Below are 20,623 nucleotides of genomic sequence, written 5' to 3'. Positions count from 1 at the left end.
GTATATTCTAGTTGTGCTATGTGGGACGCCGCCTCAGCAAGGTCTAATGAGCAGTGCTAGGCCCATGCCCAGGATCAGAACCTGGGAAACCCTGGGTTGCCGAAGTGGAGCGTGAACTTAACCACTTGGCCATTGGGCCAGCCCCCACTTAAGTCCCTTTGCCTCTCCATTTTTTAAATCCAATTGTCTTAAGTATTTCCTCTATATACATTGAACACAACATCAGTGCATTCTTTTGATTTGTTGTTCTTTTTATCACTTAAGCTGGAAATTTAACTCATTTAATTTTATTTTTTCATTTAAATTGATGTGTTTATTATAACTAGTTTTCCTCTGATCATGAATGCAGGCCATAAATCCTGGTATATAGTATTTTTACTGTCATTTTAAAAAATTTCTTTAATTTCAGTTTGTATTTCCCCTTCTACTCAGGAGTTGTTTAATAGGAAGTTTTAAATTTCCAGGTGAAAGAGTCTTTCTGTTCTTCGTTTCTGTTTGTAAACTATAGTTTTATTGCATTTTAATCGGATATATGTTTTCTTTGTGATCTTAATATATGATGAATTTTTGAGAATATGCCAAGGTACATAAGAAGAATGAATATATTTTTGACTATCAGGGTATAGAGTTCAATATATGTCTGTAAGATTAAATGCATAGGAATAAATGTAACAAGAATGAGAAAATCTCTAGAAGGAAAATTCTTGAACACTCCTGAAGGACACATAAGTAAACATGAATAAATGGAAAAACATCCAGTTTTTGGATAGGAAAACTCAACATGGCATTTCACCATAGCTTGACCTACAAATTCAATGCAATCCTAATACAAACATCAACTAGCTTTTTTTTATGGAATGAAACAAGTTAATACTAAGATTCACATGGAAAAACAAATAACTGAAAAAGGGGGGAACTAGCCCCATCAGACATTAAAACATACTACAAAGCCTCTCTAATTAAAAGAGTGTGGTTACTGACCTACAGGCAATAGAATACAGACTAGCAAGTTCTAAATACATAAGGAAAATAATATATGACACAGGTGGCATCTCAAACCACTGAGCTAAAAATAGACTTTTTAATAAATGGTCCTGGGACAACTGGGTAGAATTCTTCTTTAAACTTGGTGTAGAGAAAGGTTTTCTAACTATGACTCAAAGTCCTGAGGGAATAAAAGAAAAGACTGATAAATTTGACTGGATAAAAATAAGCTTTGCATAATTTTTTTAAAACCCATAATATTAAAAGAAAACTGATAGAAGAGGGAGAAAATATTTGCAAAAGATATAATAGACACATAAAGAACTTTTTAGAAGTGAAAGACAGACAAAAACCCAACAGAAAAGATTTGAACAGACAATTCACTAAAGAACAGACAAAAATACCCTATGAAAAATGCTCAAACACACTCACTGTTAGTAAAATAAAGTGAAACAACACTGAAATACTATTTCTCACCTATTTGACTGGCAAAATTTCAAAAACTAAGACAATATATTCTGTTGAGGAAACAGGAAGTCTAAGACATTGTTGGAGGGAATGCAAATTGGTATATGTTTTCTGGAGGGAAACTACATAAACATAAGCCTTTCCATCCAGCAACCCCTATCCTATAAATGCACACTGAAGATACACATCCAACAATAAAGAAATAAGGTGAGTGGGAAAGAAGTGGGCAAAGAAAACAGCAGGGTGAAGACTACATCTTTTTAGTGTGACCCTGAGAACCAGAGCAATAGGCCACAAACTCTCACGTACCCTAAAAACAAACAGTCCAAATCAACCAGTAGGAACCAAAACAGCACGCAAAGTCAATCAAATGAACCTAACTGTATTACAAATGAGTAACACAATCACATGTAAGGAGGTATGAAAGAAGAGAACTGACCTAAGCAACTTTGGAAAACAGTATCTTGCCAATACACTTTAAAGACAAAACTTTAGTCAGTAAATGTGTTTCTCACAGGGATATGGGTTACAAATTCTGAAACTAAACTATGTGCATTCTACAATTGAATAAAAATAAGCAAATATAAATATATTTTAAACAACCCAAGAACTGAGTTTTTCACTGTTGAAGAAAGAAGTTACAAATAGAGGAAAGGGGAAGGATAAAATGAATCTTGTGGTGTTGGACTGGAAGCTTGCTTTCCCCTTCTCTGCTCTCAGCCATGGGAGGATACAAGGAGAAGCCGGCGGTCCAGAAGAGGGATGTCACCAGAACTCAAACATGCTGGCACCCTGATCTCGGACTTCCAGCCTCCAGAACTGTGAGAAACAAATTTCTGTTGTTTATAAGCCACCCAGTCTATGGTACTTTGTTATAGCAGCCCAAATGTAGTAAGACATTAGTGAAAGTTAAATAAGGTCTTCAGTTCAATGGTATTATACTAATGCTAAGCAATTTCCAGGTTCTGATAACTGTACTACAGTTACGTAGAATGTTAACACCAAGGAAGATTGCGGGAGGGATATACGGAAACTCCGCACATGTAACTTCTCTGTGTGTCTAAAAGTAGCTTCAAATAAAATAATTTTAAAAGGACTATGAAGTATTCAAGGGCAGAGAGAGCATGTCATTCAGATGGGTGTTCCCAGCACCTACAGAGCCCTTCCTCTACTAGTGGCTCAATAACATGTTAAATGATGAATGAATAAATTAATTAAATGACTGACAAGTTATTGAGTCTAATGAAGTACTAAGCATGCACAGACAACACAACAAAAATGCTGCAGGTTGAAGTTATTTCACATATAAAAATAAGTGTAGACTAAAGCCAGGAAATGAATCTTAAACAGCAAAACTAAGAGCTCTGGGGCATCAGAAAACTCCTTCAGGAACTTGCAAGAGCTAAAGGAATTTTGTAAATGCTAAGGAATGGTTGGGGAACTATACAAAGATGTAATTAATCTGTTTTAATCTCTACACATATATGATCCTAGCTGTCCATAACCAAGTAAGGAGATAAATTAATTCAGAATGAAAAGAGGGATATTAGAAGCCCTGAAGAGCTAGTTTATGGTTTCTTGGCCCTGTGCTTCCAGAAAACTCACAAATAAAACACATTCCTATAATATGAATACCTAGGTAAGATGACAGCTTGTAACCTGACCTACCTTAGGATAGTTTTTTTCCAAGTGAATACTTGAAGTAAGAAGCAGATAAACAGAAAGTCGGAAAACAGCCCTCAAGCTGATGAGATATTTATGATCTCCTGGGCTGCCCTCCACAATCAATACTTGAGAATTCATTGTTACAAGTGCAGAGCCAGGATAAACCTGAAAATGTTGCCCATGCCACACATTCACAGTCCAATCACAAAGCAGTCTCTTTAGATCCTTTGATCGTCAATAAAACATTATCCTTAGGGTGAAAAAAGTTACACGGCAAACAAATTGCAAACTACAATTTTTATTTAGCTTAATAAAATTTATCTGCTCATTCTCAGAGCAGGTTTACCTGCTCATTCTTGGGGCATCTAGAGATGGCTCCTTGAGCTAAACTCTTCTCCCCATAACTGAAGTAATCTGAGAATCCAAGCAACCCACCCAAGGGGCCAGAGAAAGAGAAAATAAATGTATGCTAGTAACTGTACCATCAATAACTCAATACAGAATTATATTTAATTTCACTTTTTCTTTTCTCTCTTTTACGCTTTTAAGAACTCAATTCAGATTCAATAAGCATAAGCACTACTCATGTTATTGAGCGGGAGACACTCTGTAAGACACTTTTTCACACAACTTATCTTACTGGATGTAGAACCAGAAGATGTGTGTTGGGTTCAGGGTTCTGTCAGTTAATCACGTGACCCTGAATAAGATTGTCAGGAGGGTGGCTCAAAGGTTAACAAACTTCACCTTCGTCACAAAACTACATGGCAGAGCCAGGATTCAAACCGAAGTCTTCTAATTTCAGTTTGGTGCTTTTTCTATTATACCAATATCCAAAATACTTACCTGGGAATAAGGAGAACTCAAAAATACTCTGCTCAAGATACTAACTTTATTATATGGTTATTGCTAAATGTAATGAAGAACAAAAAATAAACAGCTGTAGAAACTTAGCTTGAAAGGTAGGGATGAGGGACAGCCAAGACAAGAACTCAGAAACAACAGCAAAGCAGTCATGCTGGACCTCGACACAAGATTTCTAAAACTATGAAGATCCCACAGTCTCTCCTAGGGATAAGTTTAAGTTGGGTAGGAAAATGCTACAGTCTCAATTTACACAGAAGAGGCTGCAAAGGAATTTTGTCTTCTTTTTGATTCATGATGGCTAAAGGACAAAGTTCTCCCTTCCTTCTTTATAACCCAACCTCAGCACCAGCTTGAAAGAGAAAGTTATGTATCATTTCCTCCTGAGTGAATGGAGTGGCAAGAACCCCAAGAGTCGGTGTGAGACCAATGAATCCATACAACCCAGCACTTTGATCTTAGAGAAGAATGGTGCAAAGCACTAACACTATCCGTCTTTTTCTTTCCTTTTTCTTTTTTGTCCTTCACGGTTTTTCATTATATTTATTTGATCCTCTTTCATGTGCCTACGCACTATTTTATTTATCTCGCTTTCAAATTTGAATTTATTTTTGGCAGTACTGCTTTATATCTATGGAGAAAGAAAAAATTCTTTCTGTGGATAAATGGTGAAGAAAAGATTGGAAGAAAAAGTTAAAGCTTAATATACCCCCCACCCAACAACATTTTTTAATTAAAGTAATCTAGCTTTGGTGAAGACAAAAGGAATAAACAGAGATTCCTGGGGGCACTGTCATTCAATTCTGCTTTTATCAAAGATGATCTTACAGTGAGCAATCAGCCACTGAGAACCAGGTGAGATTACTAAGCAACAGTAAGAACCATAGAGATGAGCTCCAGATGCAGGCAAATGTCAATATGTCCACAAGCATTTACTGAGCATCTACTAGGCCAGATCATTCAGTAACTATGTGACCACTATCATCTGGTGTCTTTGATAAAAAACCCAACTGTCAAGTCACACATAAGATGCTCTTTTTGAAGCCAACAAAATCAAATTTAAGATTACAGCTTTATAAAATCACTTTATGACCACTTTAAAGAAAATACCACAGGAGAAAATAACTAATCAATAGAAGGGCTCCAAGTCACATAGACAGTGAAAAGAAGATAAGGAATCACCACTTTAGTACTCCAGCCCTTTAGTGGCCAATGAAGAGACAGTGACCTATACATTTACACATCTCCAGAAAATATGATTGTAAACTTGGTTAAAGTAAATTAATCTGGGTCCAGCTGGAATTGCCTAGGACAACCAGCTCTTCTAAAAATGCTAAAATAGCATAAAATAACTTTATAAATTGTAATAGCCTCTAATAAATACTCAAATATACTAACTTTAAGCAAATATATCAAAACATATTGAATAACCAGGGCTACATATCTCATCTATTTGTTTTAACTTCAACCCTAAATCGCTCAAAATCATTTACCTCAACCAATGAAACAAGATGGAAAGAGGAGGGAAAAAGTATGCAAAGCAGGATAAGAAATAATCCCAGGATCAAGCCACTTGTCTTAGCTAACAATTTAATAGTTCCATGAAACTATCCAACCTCCCATTAACTTGCTTTCTTTAGCATGTGAGTTTAAGATCAGAAAGCCATCACCACAAAGACACAAAAAGCTTGTGGGAATTTTAGAACAAGTTTATAAAACACCACAGGAATTCTCTAAATTTATCTGAGGTCCTATAAGAAGCCAAATCTAACCACATACGCTCCCTCCCCTACAGCGGGGGTTGGCCAACTATAGCCCATAAGCCAAATCTGGCCCATTGCCTGTTTTTGTTCAGCCTGAGAACTAAAAATGGCTTTTACATTTTTAAATGGCTAAAAAAAAAAAATCAAATGAAATTCAAATTTCAGTGTCCTTAAATAAAGTTTTATTGGCGCACAGCCACCTCATTTATTCACATGTTGCCTATGGCTTTTGCGCTACAATGACTAAGATGAGTAGTTTCAACAGAGAAAGATTTTGTTTGAAAGATTTTGAAAGATTATCTGGCCCAAAAAGTTTGTCAAAACCTGCCCTACATTAAAAGTTGCTACTAATTTGCCTTGAAATAACTAGCTTTAGCTATATAGCTTTGCACAAGAGACTCCAGATGGTTTTTACTGAGTACCATCTGAGCAATATAATAATTATTGTATCTCATTATAGTTCAGCTAAAAGCCAGCAAATCTCTATGACTTTTTTTTAAACCGTATTTAACAAAGAAAGGTCTTTCATCACTTTATTATTTCCAGTGCAGAAAGAGTTATAAGAATATTATTTGTCTTATTTCCACTTAAGAAGCCCAAAGTCTTCTACTTATATACAAAATACACCAGAATATATGGGCATCCTTTTCTTGAAAGAGACAGAAAATATCAGACGGTGCAAAATAGGGGCTCATAGTCACTTTTTGACATAATTACTAAGACATTAAGATTAACTGCAATGTTACCTTTGCCTCAGAATAAAATCTTCAGTATATTCTCCCTACCCCCAAGCATTTTAGTAGGAAATTTTTCATATATACAGAAAATTGAAAGAATAGATCAATGAAAATTTCTGTAAACTTTGCTTAGATTCTCAATTAATTACATGCCGCTATATTTGTTTCACCCATTTCTTTATCTACCTTTTCTAGTGGCAGTAACTGAATCTCTTTAGGAAATAATCTGTAGTCCATCATAATATTTCACCCTAAATATTTTAGCAACCACTACCAGGACAGTTATTATCAAGGAAATAAAGACACAAAACTATAGAGAGGGTGTAAAAAAAATAAAATAGACAAAAATAGTTTTGTTTTCTTTTTCTCACACAGATGAGTGAAGATACAGGCAACCTCTGAAATCCTAATAATCCACAAAGTTAATACTGCAGTGTTAGTTTACTGAGACCATAAGAGTACTTTGATTAACATCATGATTATCAAAAGAGATCAGGATAGCTTAGACTCTCTACCTCACATGTTCGATGACTTCTCCCTCACAGGAAAGATCCATCTCTGGCACTTACCTAAGGGCAGCAGCATGGTAAGTGTCAACGTAATCAGAAATGAAGAGCTCTCGGTTCTTAATAACTGGGTCTGTAATGACAAGTTCTCTTCCAGAGTCTGTCAAAAAAAAAAAAATCAATTAATTAAGAAGATATTAAAATTGAGCTTCCCAAAACATTTAGGAAGATTTTGCAAAATTTTTCTTTCAGGTTCACCACCCACTAAAGAAAGCACAATAAATAACCAGGCCTGGTCAGCAAAATAGAGAAGAGAATTACATATAGCAGGAATAACAGGAACAAAGTATCCGGTTGGATATGTTTTATATCCTTTACTAAGTCCCCACAGTTCGCCAAAATGCATTAAGCACAAAAACGAAAAAAGAAGGAAAAAGACAAGAAATAACTATCACATTCTAGCAACTTGTAAACTACTAAAATATTTAGTGATCTAGTCCATCTTATTTTTTACTGCTATATATTCCAGGATGGGGCGAAACCACATTGGTTCTGTTGAAAAGAATAAACAAGCTACTATTTTTTTTAACTTTTTATTGAGATTACAATAGTTTACAACCTTGCGAAATTTCAGTTGTACATTATTGTCTGCCAGTCGTGTTGTAGGTGCACCACTTCACCCTTTGTGCCCACCCCCACCCCCCTTTCCCCTGGTATCCACTAATCTGTTATCTTTGTCTACATATTTAATTTCCACATATGAGTGGAGTCATACAGAGATTTTCTTTCTCTATCTGGCTTATTTCACTTAACAAGCTACTGTTTTTAATAAGGAACCATAGTTTAAATGCTTTAACAGGAATTTTTATAGTTTCAAAGAAGAAAAACAACTAGTAATATATAAAAGAACATCATTCTTCAAAACTGTCTTTGACTACTGGTTTGTTGACTCAAAACCTATCACCAAAAGCAACGCAGAAGAGTAGGAAGAATTCAGACATCAGGGCTAGACAGAGCTGGATCCCGGCCTTACATATGTGGCCTTGGCAACTCTCTTAGCATCACTAAGCCTTGATTTCCTCATCTGGAAGGGGAGAGTAACAAACCCTAATCAATGGGTAACAAACGTGAAGTCTAGCATCTCTCAAAAATCAGTAAGAAAGAGCTATGATACACCTGAACAAATGTAATATACATTTTATGTCCATATCTCATATGTAAATAAAGTTATTAGGTACAAGCTACAATGCCAGAGGGAGAAAAAGTAAAAGATGCTCTGAACTAGCTTCCTTATTATTTTGAAAGTCAAGACTCAATCTGAATTCCAAAATATTCAGAATAGCTTTGCTTTGAAAACTGATGTTCACAACCTTGAATACAGAAAAGTTCAATAATACAGATTATTGAAAAGAAAAAAAGAAATAAAATACAATCCTATAGGGTTTTAAATATTACTAGAGTTCATCATTAAGTGAGAAAAAGGATGGGGGAAAAGAAAAAAAGTGAAATTATGCGGCTGGCCCAGTGGTGCAGCGGTTAAGTTTGAATGCTCCACTTTGGCAGCCCAGGGTTCACAGGTTAGGATGGATCCCGGGCGCAGACCTAGCACTGTTCATGAAGCCATGCTGTGGTGGCATCCCACATAAAACAGAGGAAGATTGGCACAGATGTTAGCTCCGTGACAATGTTCCCCAAGCAAAAAAGAGGAAGACTGGCAACAGATGTTAGCTCAGGACCAATCTTCCTCCCCCAAAAAAAGGACTGTTATTTCCACAGAACGCCTGTCTCTATTCAAAGGGAAAGGTGCTATGAGCACATGCTCTGACAGTTTGGGGGTTTTTTGGTGGGTTTTTTTTTTAAGGCAAAAATAATGAAAGAACTCAGCAACAAAAATAATAAACACTTCAGCAATGTCCTTATTTATAAAAGTTTTTTTAGAGAAAATTTTTCATAGTAGTTATCTCTACTTAATGAATGCTTTTAGAAGGAACTTTGTCCAAAGCTAAGAAAGTGTAAGATCAAACCAGAAAGACTATTTACCATTTTCATTATGCCGATCCTGAACCAAATGCTGATACACAGAATCTGGAACTTCAGATTGACGGTAGTACCATTTGACGTTCATGAGTAGATGGTCCCTCTTACTCTGAAAAGGAAAATCTAACAGCATTAGGAACAAGATTTCAGGTGCCCACAGGTGCATACCATACCCATGATCAAAAGCCCCTGGAAATAGGTGGACAGGCAGAGAGGGAGACAGACAATTACAACCAGGACCACAAAAATACATAAGTCAATTATGAGGTCAAATTCTACTTTTTTAAAAATCCCAGCCACAGGACCTTTCTGACTCTACCCCTCAAAGCTGCTTATTTCAGGAAACAAGACATAAAATTTGAATCTGTAAATCTCCCCAGTTTGATCAACTAATTCATTCAATATTATAGTTCTTATTTAGCATTAACTATATAGTAGTACTACATGAATACATCCTTCTTCTATCTTAATCCTTAACCACTTTGGCAATAAACATTTATAAACTGTTAGCACACTGTCAAAGCCATTATAGGCAACAAGCTGGAAAGAATTTATCCAGCAAGCCCTGGCACAAAGTCATCTCTCCAAGGTTTGCCAATCACCCAGACTGAATTACATTCTCCCTCCACTTTATTGCCACTTTATTTGAAGTTACTGCTATATTGCAAACCAACAGAACAAACTATGGGTGGTGATGAAGGTACTATGAGTCCATGGAGTGGGGACTCTTGTCTTATTTATTTTCAAATTTCCAGACAACAGAACACCTTGTACATAAATATTTGTGAATAACGAAGAGTTCTATGATGATCAGGGCCTCATCAATGTCTGTGGGACATGTAACCCACGTTATCTCTAAAAGTCAACTTTGTTCCTAGTTCATTGAAAGAATAAAGGATCAAATATTGTCCTTCCATGTGAAGGCTATGGGGCTACAACTTGAGGTAGATTGTATCTGTGCACCTGGTCGTGAAACATCTCAACACGGCAGTGAACTAAGGCTTCCTGTGGCGCCTCATAAAATACTTTTCCAACCCAGGTGAGGGCCTTAAGAGACTTCCCCATGGTGAATGCAATACCACTCCTCTTAGCAGCTTCTATCTTCTCATCACAAGTCAGCAGGTCAGAAATGAATGAGCGCTGAAATTCCTCATATGTATAAAGAAGATGGCTAAATCCTAAAATACATCAAAGAGCCTTCTTTAATCAAGTAAGATGCTTTTTGCTTTACTGAGAGGTATACATAGAGTCTTCACTAAAAAGCAGGAAGGCTAAAAAAAAAAAAAAAAAAAAAAAACCTTTGCTAAAATATTTAAGCCATTTAAAGAACCACACACACACAAAAAATTGCCAAACATCTTGACCGAACTCCAATGTGAAGAAGTGCTATTCCAAAGTAAATATCATAAACACGAAGATTCTTACTGTGCAAACTGTGCAATTAACTGTGTCAAATAGACAAGCCTACCAAAAAAAAAAAGGGCACCATTACTGGTTTGAATAAAGTAGATTGTATACAAAGAATAATCCTACATAAGGGATACTTTTTAGGGATACTTTTTAGTTTTTATGCATTTTGCACTTTTATATTCTACACCATTTACACCGCAGGTGGGAAAATGAGGACAAATCAGTATGCTACACAACAAGAATAAATGTTATATATAGGAGTTTATAGACAGGAGCAATTACTTCCAGCAGGGAATTATGGATGGAGCAGGTAACACCTGACCTGGGAAAAAAAAATTGGGAAAGATTTCAATGGATTCTTTCCAGGCAAAGGAGGAGACCTAAGAAAGACACAAAGATAAAGTATAAGACATATCCAGATGCACATGGTCCGTCTCTCTGCAGCACAGGTAAATGTTCTGCCAGATACCGAGAGGAAGCTGAATCCCAACTGTAGTTTGGCCTTTAATGGGCTTCTAAATCTCTGGGACAAATGGAGTCTTCTATCTCCCTTGCTGACCAAATACACGGGCAGTGAGGTACAAAACACCAGGATGCGCGGAATGCAAACTGGTACAGCCACTATGGAAAACAGTATGGAGATTTCTCAAAAAGTTAAAAATAGAAATACCCTATGACCCAGCCATCCCATTACTGGGTATCTATCCTAAGAACCTGAAATCAGAAATCTCAAGAGTCCGTTGCACCCCTATGTTCATCGCAGCATTATTTACAATAGCCAAGACGTGGAACCAACCTACATGCCCAGAAACTGATGATTCGATAAAGAAGATGTGGTATATATACACAATGGAATACTACTCAGCCATAAAAAAAGACAAAATTGGCCCATTCACAGCAACGTGGATGGACCTCGAGGGTATTATGGTAAGCGAAATAAGCCAGTCAGAGAAAGACGAACTCTATATGACTCCACTCATAGGTGGAAATTAGTATATTGAGAAGGAGATCTGATCGGTGGTTACCAGGGAAAAGGGGGGGTGGGGGGAGGGCACAAAGGGGGAAGTGGTGTACCCACAACATGACTAACAAAAATGTACAACTGAAATCTCACAAGGTTGTAATCTATCATAACATTAACAATAAAAAAAAAATATATCAGATACTTCAATGCCTGCTATATTCCAAAACCAAGGTGTTATTTGAGAACCATTTAATTTTTCAGCAAATATTTATTGAGTTTACTATGACCCAAGTAGTGTTCTATGTGTACTGTTCTTTTTGAACAAAAGTAGACAAAAATCAAAATAAACAAAAATTCTTCTTCCCAAGGAACTTACATTTTGGTAGAGGCATATAATCTTCTAGTCTCTGAATAAAATTGAAAAATAAAATATTTGGGAAATAAATGGATTTATTTATTTAATGATTTAGGAGTAATCAATTCAATCTTTCCTAAATATAGAGAAATTTTGCATCAAGACGTTAAAATATCTCTCAATAAAATAACAGAAATACTGCATATTTTGGAGTTGTAAGGTAAACTTGATAATAAAACCATAAAAAATAAAAAAATAAATAAATTTAAAAAAAAGAAACAAAAAAACACCAGGACGCGCAAGAGCAGCTAGAAGGCTACAGTTTCTTTCCTAGGCAGAGGGATAAAAAGCAGGACCAGGGTGAGAGCACTCATCACGGAAAGAAGGAGACAGACCAGAGGAAGGGGCGGAGCCTGTTGGCAAACTCAGTGATAAACTGACACACCGTCTAATACAGGGTTTCTCACCTCAGATTTTTGACATTTGGTCCAGATAAGTCTGTTGTGGGGGCCAGTCCTGTGCACTGTTAGATGTTTAGCAGCATCCCGGGCCCCCAACAACTAAAAGCCAGTGGCACCCCTCCCTCATTGTGACAACCAAAAATGTCTCCAAACATTGTCAAATGTCCCCTGTGGGGGTGAAATTACCCCCCAGTTGAAAACCAACGGTCTAACAGTTCCCTTTCTAAGGAAAGCTAAACCAGAATGGTAAGAATAAAGACTGGTTCAAGCACTACTGGGTGGGGAACATAGACTGCAGGTAAAAACACAGGGAAGTGTGTCATGGGTCAAATCCCACCTCTACCACTTCCAGCTACATGACTCTGGGCATGTTACTAAGGTTCTCTGACTCTCGCCTTTTCTGTAAAATGGGAATATTGAAACCTACCTAAAAGGACTAATGAAAGAATTAAAAAGATGGAAAAGCATCTGTACAGGAGTAGGTACTAAAGAGTACTGTTTTCTCTGTTAATAAGTGACTATAACCTGTGCTTCACAGAAAAATTTCAAGAACTTTGCTGAAAATTGTAGGAGTTATTTCTTCACCAGCATATGATTTCTTTCAAGAGATGACAGTGATCTCTAATCACTGAGCTACTAATGGATGCTTCAATGCTCACCGTAATGAATTTCTCTATAGCACACAAAGGAATTTGGACCTACTAGCAGTCCTAGCAACAATGCTGTAAAACCTATACTTCTATGTATTTCTGTAACACATCTAAGATGTCTGAAAACCAAAAGAACAGAAATAATCTTAAAAGTACCATAACTGGCAATCATATGTACAATGACTATTTTTCAGAACCAAGCCAGTGATTCTGGCAACCTTTTGAGGTCACATTATGTCATCTTCTGTCACAGGCATATTTAATGACTACACACACACACAGTCACTGCTCTAGTTTATTTTGTACCTAGGTTTATGACTCCTAATAGTAGCCTTTACAAAGGCAGCTGAAAGTGTACTGGACTTCCTAATGCAATACTGCCCTACAACCAGGGAGCGGCAGCATTGCATTAAAAAAGCCTCCAGGATCTTAAGGCATGGATGCAGCACAACAAAGGTAGACTCAAAACAAACAAAGGTTTTGAACAAATTTAAGTAGCTGTAATAGGCAAAATCTTCCTAAACAGGCCAGGAACTTAGTTTAAGATTAGACATCTATAAAGGGAGGCAGTGCGCATTTCAGAGGGTATTAGACTAAAACTAGGTAATCTAGGATTCTAGTCCTGTCTGCATGCAACCACTAGATAACTGGGGGTGACCTTAGTGGAGTTACCTAGCCATCAGACAAGTGAAGGGTCAGAACAGGATGATTTCTACGGTCTCGTTCCATCTTACACGCTTATGTCTAGGTTGCTTCCCCAGACAAAACCGAGGAGATAGATAAAATGGGGCAGGAGACAATCCCTCCTGTTTTCTCTATATCAACACAATGGCATTAGCTAACATTACCATCCTAAACAAGTTCTACAGATTAAAATGTCATCTTCCGTGGAAGCTGACTGCTGTGCACTGAGGAACAGCAAAAGGGAGCAAGGGAGCATCCCCTCTTCCAAAGCCACCTCAGACACAGGTGCTGTTCGAACATTAACCATAAGAAATCATCATCTTCCCAGTGTTCACCAAAGACTGCTGCTCAAAATCACAGAAAATTAAAGGCAGAAGTCAACTTCGAGATATATCATTTAATTCAACCCAAATCACCTGGGTTTGAATCATGGTTTGAATCATGGCTGAAACTTACTTAAGCTGTGTGACTTCAGGCAAATGACTTCTCCAAGCCTCAATTCTCTCATACACAAAATGAGGAGAAAATAATAGTCTCTACCTTACTAGGTTGTGAGGATTAAATAAATGAATATAAATGGAATGGATTGGCCCTCAATAAATGTTGGATATTATTATTACTGTTTTACAGATGAAGGAGAGGAGTCAAGCTATAAGAAGAAGCTGCTTATAAATTTTGCTTTTCCCAGATTCAACATCATGCTAATAACAGCAATACAAAATCATGTAGCAAACTAGGGGGGAAGTATCTTCACTTTTGCAACAATTCAAGAAGTACATCACATATTTCTAACAAACATGCTTCATTATTGACTAGTGATACAACTGTAACAAAGGCATAAAGGTCAAAGTGGCTATAAATGACACACTTTAAACAGAACGCTAAGGAAGAGGGAAGTGGTCAGAAGCTTCCTATGTGAAGGCACCCTGGGGTATATTTCTGAATACAGAGAAGAGCCCACTGGGAAGTAAATAATTTCTCATTATTTTATCTTTAGAGAGAGAATGAGTGATCGATTACAAGTGGTAGGATACACTAGCATTAAGAGAAAACCATCAAACAGGAGCAGTCCAATCAGCTTACAGTAAGGTTTCACAGGAGTGGCTCTGTGCAAAAAAGAGGAGGAGTTGATTCTGGGTTAAATTATGTATTCTGCCACATCCCTGGCCTGGATTTCTTTGAAATGAGGGATGTATGTAAATTTAAGGAAATAAAGAGTTTAATAGAGGACAAAACCCATCCTTACCTGGGTTTAGAAATAAGACAGCCTAATCGTGGGTGTTTGGAAGCAGAATAGGGAGGATTTCTAGAACTTTGTGTGTCAGACAATAGGTTGAGAATTACTGAATTAAAAGGTCAGAACTGAAATTAACCATTCAGAATGAGATAACTGACAAAGGCAGATTAGGGAAAAGGAAGGCAGTAGAGATGGGAAATGCAAATAGGAGGCTGCTATTGAAGGGACACTGGTTCATCTTATCAACAGCACCATCAGAAGTACCAAAAAAGGTCCAAGCCTAAGAAGTAAATTTCCCTTCCCAGAGATCTTTCACGATTATTAATATAGTACTTTTACTAATTTAAATAGCTAATCTGAGGCTTTCCTCTAGAAAAATGTTTTCATACAACATTAAAAAAATAAAGGAAGCGGGCGGGGGAGGGGGTAGGAGTTCATAAATGACGAACAGGACAAGTGCAGAGATTCCTTTATACAATATGGAGGAGGCCTCCAAACCAGAATGGGAACAACAGTAATTTTAAATTCACCTGTGTTATACACAAAGACCTTCTTTGCCCCATCAATCACCTACCAGTTCTTGGCAGATACCAGCAGCAGCTCTTGGCATATACCATCAGGGCTCTGTAAGCCCTCCAAACAGGCCACTCTGGACCCTCCATTGTTACCACATATAACAGAGAGATCAAGGCCAAAGACAATCTAACCAGGATATAAAGATGTATATCATCAAACGAACAACTTTGCAAAGTCAAAATAATCTGCTAGAGATAACAGGGGAACTTCCCCCAAATTTTTAACTGCTTAGTTCTTGGGTGCTCATACTTCAAATAATGGAAGATCTAGATTCAGTGTCAGGTGAAACCAGACCAAAATTCTTGCTTTATGAAGCCAAAATAACCAATCAAGTTTTCCAAAAATTTGGGAAGTAGAAGCGGCTAACATTTGTTTACTGCATGGCTTAAGAAGATACCTTCTGAAGAAAATTTTCATGCATTTCCACAATACTGTGATGATAGTTATATGAATATTAGAAGTTTACTGTATAATTCAGAAACGTCTACACAAACTTTGAACTGGCAGTTAGGACACTAAACCTGTAGGGAGGGAAAACAGTCCACTAGAGACATAACAGTCTCCCTTCCAGAGCGCTGCACAGCCAATTTAAAGAGGCACTGCAGGGGCCACCCAGTGGCCAATCAGTGCGGCCAATCAAGTTCGCGCACTCTGCTTTGGTGGCCCAGGGTTCGTGGGTTCGGATACTGGGTGTGGACCTACACACCACTCATCAAGCCATGCTGCGGCAGCATCCCACACAGAAGAACTAGAATGACTCACAACTAGGATATACAATTATGCACTGGGGCTTTGGGGAGGGAAAAAGAAGAAGAGGAAGATTGGCAACACATGTTAGCTCAGGGCCAATTTTCCTTTAAAAAAAAAAAACGCATACTTTAAAGTGGCATTTCAATCCTGCTGAATCTACCTCCACCAAGAGGGTGATGCCTGCTGGGAAGATGGCCCTCATGAAGACCTTGGGGACACAGTCTCAGTGGCTTCAATCATTCTTGACTTTGGAGGGGGGGAGTGGGAACAGACAATGGGGTCAAAGATTACTATTCCTCAGAGGCCAAAGATAACTCCAGGCATATGCACAGGGGAATGCAACCTAAAGATAAGATTTCTGTAAGAGTCAGAGGATCATCATTACTCAACTTTGTGGATAAATATCAGGACTGACTGAGATCAATCAAAATGAAATCAGGTAGAAAATATCTTGTAATATTTCAAGCCATTATTCTACTCCTAACATAAGATACTAGGAATGTAACATTTTTATATCTAAATAGCTTGATAGCCATTACAGATCAAAACACCATGAAAGAACTATAGGAAAATATATGAAGTGCCACTAGGGCTCAGGACATCAAGGTCACCTGTCTCAGAGTTCTCCTCTGATATGGGTACTAGGAGGGTGGGGAGAAAACCAAAACACTGGCTCCAGAGTCTCATTCTCAAAGGAGAAGAAAGGGCTTTGAGTATCTCCTACAAATAATCAAACTATCATGTACAAATCTCCCTACTGTACTAAGATATTAACTAAATATTCTGTTTCCCTTTGTTTGAGAGGGTGGAGTAAGGGCAAGTAAATTTCTTATTGGCATTGAGTAAACAAAGTATCTACTCTTGTCTTATCTTAAAATGCCCTTCTTCCAACTTTCTTGGGTATACAGTCATGTGTTGCTCCAGGACAAGGATAGATTCTGAGAAATATAGCATTAGGCGATTTTGTCACTGTGAGAGGATCATAGAGTGTACTTAACACAAACCTAGATAGTATTGCCTTCTACACGTCTAGGCTATATGGCACAGATACAGGACCACTGTCACGCTATGCAGCCTGCTGTTAACCAAAACATTGCTACGCAGCGCATGACTATATTTAAATTGTGCCAGCAGGCCTCAAAGAATCCAAAACCTGCAGGAGTTACCCTCTTACATCCACTGTCCAAGGGTGACTGAAGTGACCTGTGAAAGAACTATGATTGTAGCACATCTCCCTTCTGGTAGCCACACCGCTTGAGTTTCTAACACAGAAACCGGTTTAGTGGTGTGATGGTTAATTTTATGTGTCAACTTGACTGTGCTAAGGGATGCCCAGAGAGTTGGTAAAAAATTATTTCTGGGGGTGTCTGTGAAGGTGTTTCTGGAAGAGATTAGAATTTGCTTCAGTACACTAAGTGAAGAGATCTGCCCTCACCATGTGGGCGGGCTTCATCCCATCTGTTGGGGGCCCAAATGAAACAAAGTGGTAAAGGAAAGGTAAATTCTCTTTTCTTGAGCTGGGACAGCCATCTTTCCCCACCATCGGACATCAGAGCTCTTGGTTCTCGGGCCTTCGGACTCTAGGACTTAGACTACCGGCCCCCTGGTTCTCAGGCCTTTGGATTTGGACTGAACTATACAATCTGCTTTCCTAGTTCTCCAGCTTGCAAACAGCAAATTACGGGACTTCTCAGACTCCATAACCTCGTGAGACAATTCCTATAGTACATATACATATATACTCTCTCTATATACGTATGTCTCCTATTGGTTCTATTTCTCTAAAGAATCCTGACTAACACAATTGGTTATTTACCATTTATTGGCATTTCCAAATGGACATAATCTGGAACTACAGAGGGGTCTACTCAGAACTAGCAAAATGAAGGCTTTCTTTAAAGATAAATAAATAGATGAAAAAAACACAGAAACAAATTATATCCACTTGACCAAGCTGCTTACTGCCTTTAGGCACTAGAATCAAGGTTACAAGCTCATTTTCCAAACCGGTGACACTCAATCCAAAAAACTGTTTTCAAGAGAGTGCATCAGCATCTGGGTCTGTGTAAGAGGATTTAAATCACCTTATATCAGAAAGTGAAATAAGCAGGTGGAACTGCAAGGGCAGAAGCTTTTTACAACATTTCCAACCAAGATGTGCAAATAACTGGTTACATAAAAATCCCCAGAAAGATGATACAACTAAAACTGTACTGAAACACAGGCTCTGATGATCAGAGATAATTTTCAAAATCACTACTTCTTGATGTTATTTACTTACATCAAAATGAGGTTATTTATTAAACAAACTTCTACCTTTTGGTTAATTATTTTTACAGTTTAATCTGGACAAAAATCAATCAACATTTTGGTAGAACCAAAAAGGTGCAGAAAAACAAAATCATCTCTCAACTGCTAACTATGAAGACAAAACTTATTAAGGTATTTTCTATCTAGGATTACATTGTGTATGAACAATGAAATTTTCAGACAACTGATTTCTGTATTTGCAGTGGAGGGACCAAAACTGAGTACAGGTGCAGGCTTGGGAAAACCTACTTTTGGTCTCCTCTGTAAGATAGGAGGCAGAGTCATTAGGTAACCTCTGCTCTCCTTGTCCTCTGAGACTGATTTAACGAGTTTACGTCACACACACGTAGATAAACTACACTTACAGGGGATCTTCCCACGTGGGGAGAGATACACCGAACTAAAAAGCATTCCCGTAATTTCCCACATGTACTCCGTTGATGTACATCAACCTGACAAAAAGTACTGAATGTCAGATTCAGGATTTTAAAAGTCCCAAAAGTTCGGGTTGAAGGGTCAAATTAGGAAGGTAAAATTCCACAGATAAATTAAGACTCTATACTTGGATCCCCAAAATCTGCTGCCAAAATCCAAAATAAATCCCTTCCTAAAAGCCAGCATTCTTTCCAGCAGCTATGGTTATATCAGATAAATCTATAATCACAAACAATTATAACAAATAACTATATATTTTTTTCCTTTTTGAGGAAGATTAGCCTTGAGCTAACATCTGCTGCCAATCCTCCTCTTTTTTTTGCTGAGGAAGACTGGTCCTGAGCTAAGATCCATGCCCATCTTCCCCTACTTTATATGTGGGACGTCTGCCACAACATGGCTTGACAAGTGCTGCCATGTCCACACCTGGGATCCGAACCGGCGCCCCCCGGGCTGCTGAAGCTGAACATGCGAACTTAACTGCTGCGCCACCAGGCCGGCCCCCTATAATTTTTTAAACAAACAAAATTTAGGAAACAAGTAATACTTATATTTTTACAAATCTCTTTTCTGTTTCTGATTGTGCATTCAGTCTGTTGAGATGTATCACACATCTTGCAGCCTTTGTAAAACTCCACTGTATACTAATGAGAGAATGAGAGTGAAAACGGCAAATGATGTCTTGATATAATTATGAAAAAAGTTTGACCCTGCAGACCCCTGGCCCATACTTGAGAACAGCTGCTCTATGGGATGAAGTGAACAAGCTGCAGAACAGTCCCAGATGCCCTCCCTCTCAGACTCTGCTAGTTCAAACAATGTAGGCACACTCCCCAAACAGAACCATGACTGGAGATTTTCAAGCACACATTCATTTAGAAGTGAGATATTACTAAAAAATAAAAGATTTTATTTTTATTTATATAATCAGATATCCCAGCAGTAAGTACAAAAGTTAAACTCTTGATAAAGAAGAAAGTCTAGACAAGAAGCCTCTCATTTCAATTTAAGGTATTTTTCTTTCTGAAATTTGAGCTCATAGGAGCGAGAAATATTTAAGGATTGATTCAAACAAGAATATAAACAGGTCTACACTAAAAAGGCATACTTGAAAACAACGGTGAACCTATTAAGCTGATAACATGCATGAAGAAAATAACCTGGATAAATTTTTTTAGCAATCTGCAATTCCAGGCAACTTTGTGACCATTTCAAAAATGGTACTGCTTCCTGAGAAAATTGGCAACATGAAACATCAACTTTTAAGGAAAAAAAAACTTTTAACTTACAATACTGTGTTGAATCATCATCATTTATAAAGATGAACATACCTATTTTATGTGAAGCCAGCAATATTCCTCTCTTTCTAGGTGATAACCTCTTTGTACCACTGCTTTCTGAAACTGCAAAACTGTAGAGCTAGTAACACAGTAAAATAAAATACCTTTCAGCAGCACAAAGATTTTTAGAAGTGAATATGTATTTGCACTTTTAAGAAGTTCCAATATAAGTTTAGAAATCATTATTGATTTAAATAAAATCAACGTGCATAATAATAGGAATTCAATTACAGCTAGCAAACATTTCCAACTTTCCAATAAACAAATTCAAATATTGGTTTGCTAAAAAATGCAAAAATCAGTGGGAACCCTGAAAATTTCTGTTTTCCTATTTCATTTTACATAAACTAGTCTGTCTTATCTTAAATATCCTATTCTTCTCTCCTTTTGACTTAAACCAAAACAAAGCCTGTAACCTTTATCACCT

General features: G+C 37.5%; 1 protein-coding gene across 6 annotated transcripts in view; it reads right to left on the bottom strand.

Annotated features, from left to right (window-relative positions):
- Nucleotides 1-20,623, bottom strand: part of RERE (arginine-glutamic acid dipeptide repeats) — a 403,675-nt gene that overhangs the window by 167,288 nt on the left and 215,764 nt on the right. For all 6 annotated transcript variants that reach the window (XM_044769612.2, XM_044769615.2, XM_070511161.1 and 3 more), the window contains 2 exons: nt 9,028-9,133; nt 7,051-7,147 (listed from right to left, as the gene is read on the bottom strand). In XM_044769612.2, coding sequence (XP_044625547.2) covers nt 7,051-7,147; nt 9,028-9,133 — 203 coding nt within the window. The remainder of the gene's footprint in view (nt 1-7,050; nt 7,148-9,027; nt 9,134-20,623) is intronic.

This window comes from Equus asinus, chromosome 5 (genome assembly GCF_041296235.1).
Source record: "Equus asinus isolate D_3611 breed Donkey chromosome 5, EquAss-T2T_v2, whole genome shotgun sequence".
Classification (NCBI taxonomy): Eukaryota; Metazoa; Chordata; class Mammalia; order Perissodactyla; family Equidae; genus Equus; species Equus asinus.
Note: the sequence above shows the minus strand (reverse complement) of the source record. Positions and strands in the feature narration are given on the sequence as shown.